Genomic DNA, 2,420 nt, shown 5'->3' with positions numbered 1-2,420 from the left:
AGCTAAGGTCGTGACAAAACGACGAATAAGACCACCGACAACTCAACATTAGAATTCTGCCTTCTTGGGATCTTCACATTTGCAATATTTTCTAATCTTAATGTAAAAAAACTATCGACAAACGATGAACAAGACCATCGACAACTCAACATTAAAATTTTACCTTTATTTGTAATATTTTCTAATCTTAATGCAAAAAAACCATTTATTTGTAATATTTTCTAATCTTAATGCAAAAAAACCATCGACAAACGATGAACAAGACCACGAACAACTCAACATTAGAATTCTGCCTTCTTGCGATCTTCACATTTGTAACATTTTCTAATCTTAATGTAAAAAAAACATCGACAAACGACGAACAAACAAGACCACGGACAACTCAAAATTAGAATTCTCTCTTCTTGCGATCTTCACATTTGCAACATTTTATAATCTTAATATAAAAAAACCATTGACAAACTATGAACAAGAACACCGACAACTCGACATTAGAATTCTACCTTCTTGCCATGTTCACATTTGCAACATTTTCTAATCTTAATGTAGAAAAACCATCGACAAACGACGAACAAGAATACCAACAACTCAACATTAGAATTCTGCCTTCTTGCGAGCCAATCAACTCCTGGGCGAGCTTTCCCACACCTCCACCCACTGCTCCTCCTGCCTCGCCACCACCATTCTGTTCCCTCCAAACCCCAACATGTTTATCTTCTTCCCTCCCCCGTCGTTCGTCCCTCCCATCAAATTCCTCCTCATCACCCTCTCGCTCTCTAACCCCTCCTCACCCCTCCTCCAACACCCCATCACCACCTCCGTCCACATCTCCACATCCCCTCCTCTGCTACAGAACACGTGCCTCCCGTAGCTTTCGATTCGGCACCCGCCCCCTTCCTTCTTCCCTGTCGCCGGCCTCCTACCGTCCCCGATACAAATCCATGGCTCCTCGGAGCTCAGTTTCCGCATATCCGCCATGAAAACCTCGCCCGAGTTGATCCCCACCTTGAACATCGCCGACAGGCCATCAGATACCGTGACGTCCGCAAAGCAATTGTGTTTCTCCTTCAGCTCCCAGATCGCTTCGCCGGACCTCACATCCCATAGCCGGATGTCGCCCAACAGCCCCGAAGGGCCGCCGTGGGATCCGGCGGCCATGAGCAGGTTGGATCCCGGAACCCACTGCAGCTTCGTTGCCGGGATCGCGGAGTCCAGCTCGGCGCCGTAGATCTCGCGGCGGGCGATCTCTGTGACGGGCTGGAAGGTGGTGAGGTCGAAGGCGAGGATCGCGCTGGCGTTCCTCCGGCAGGACTCGAAGCTGCAGAAGAGGAGGTCAGGAGAGGAGCCGATGGCCTGGACAGCGGCGGCGGGTGCGGAGGGGTGGGGACACCAGCGGAGGACGTGCCGGACGGGGCCGCCGGGGCGGCCGAGGTCGAGGAGGTGGAGGCCGGGAAAGTCGGCGGCGCCGGCGGCGGCGAGGGGTCCAAGGGCGAGGAGGGAGTCGACAGCGGGGAGGGGGGTGAGAACGGTGGCGCGGCGGCGGAGGGAGGGGTCGAAGGAGGAGACCTTGCCGCCGTGTGCCACGAGGAGGGAGGCGTCGAGGGGGTAAGGGGCGAGGGCGGAGCACGCGTCGCGTCCCGGGAGGGGGAGGAGGAGGGAACGGCGGAGGGTGAAGGCATCGAAGAGGGCGTGGCTGGAGAGAGAAGAAAGGAAGAGGGGGTGAAGGGCGTAGAAGCGGGCTTCGGCGAGGAGGTCGTCGTGGTCGAAGGCAGCGGTGGCTCGCGAGGGGATGCGGCCGGTGCGGAGGAGCGAGAGGAGGGCGGCGAAGAGATCGGGGTCACGGTCGATGAATGGGACGGAGGAGGAAGAAGGCAGAGAAGAGGCGAGGGAGGAGAGGATAGAGTCGGGGCCGGCGAGGGCGAGGGTTTGCGGGGTGGTCTGGAAGAGTTGGCCGCCCACGTTGAGGGTGACGACGTTGCCGGGCTCGGCGCGCGCGGAAGGCGGCATCCTTGCCTTCTCGACTGGCTTCTTTGGCTGCTACGCTACGCTGCTCTGCCTGAAAGGAATAAGAAGCGAGAGATGGATGGGATGGTCAAAGATGGAGGGTGTGTGATTTCATTTTCATCAGACGGCCACGGTTGACCAAAAAACTGAGTTGACTGTGCTGGTGTTGGAAACAACGGGGGGATGGGGGCGATGTTTTGGTGCGGAATAATTGATCGAAAAGTTTTTGTTCTTGTTCTACAATTTGAATTGTTCATCCATCTTCCATGCTCGACGTCGAACAACACCAACAGATATATAAACTGCTATATTTCTAAGATTTTTTGTCATTATTAATAAATTAATATAATTTTAAAAATAATCTGAACGAATTCTCGAGAAAAGCGTGGGTTGAAGTCCTTTTCTCCATCAACGTC

General features: G+C 53.5%; 1 protein-coding gene across 1 annotated transcript; it reads right to left on the bottom strand.

Annotated features, from left to right (window-relative positions):
* Positions 1 to 388: 388 nt before the first annotated feature.
* LOC103974102 (BTB/POZ domain-containing protein At5g41330) lies at positions 389 to 2,107 on the bottom strand. The gene has a single exon (XM_009388855.3). The coding sequence runs from the start codon at positions 2,005 to 2,007 to the stop codon at positions 622 to 624; it is 1,386 nt and encodes a 461-aa protein (XP_009387130.2). The 5' UTR covers positions 2,008 to 2,107; the 3' UTR covers positions 389 to 621.
* Between the last annotated feature and the right edge of the window lie 313 nt (positions 2,108 to 2,420).

This window comes from Musa acuminata, chromosome BXJ2-9 (genome assembly GCF_036884655.1).
Source record: "Musa acuminata AAA Group cultivar baxijiao chromosome BXJ2-9, Cavendish_Baxijiao_AAA, whole genome shotgun sequence".
Classification (NCBI taxonomy): domain Eukaryota; kingdom Viridiplantae; phylum Streptophyta; class Magnoliopsida; order Zingiberales; family Musaceae; genus Musa; species Musa acuminata.
Note: the sequence above shows the minus strand (reverse complement) of the source record. Positions and strands in the feature narration are given on the sequence as shown.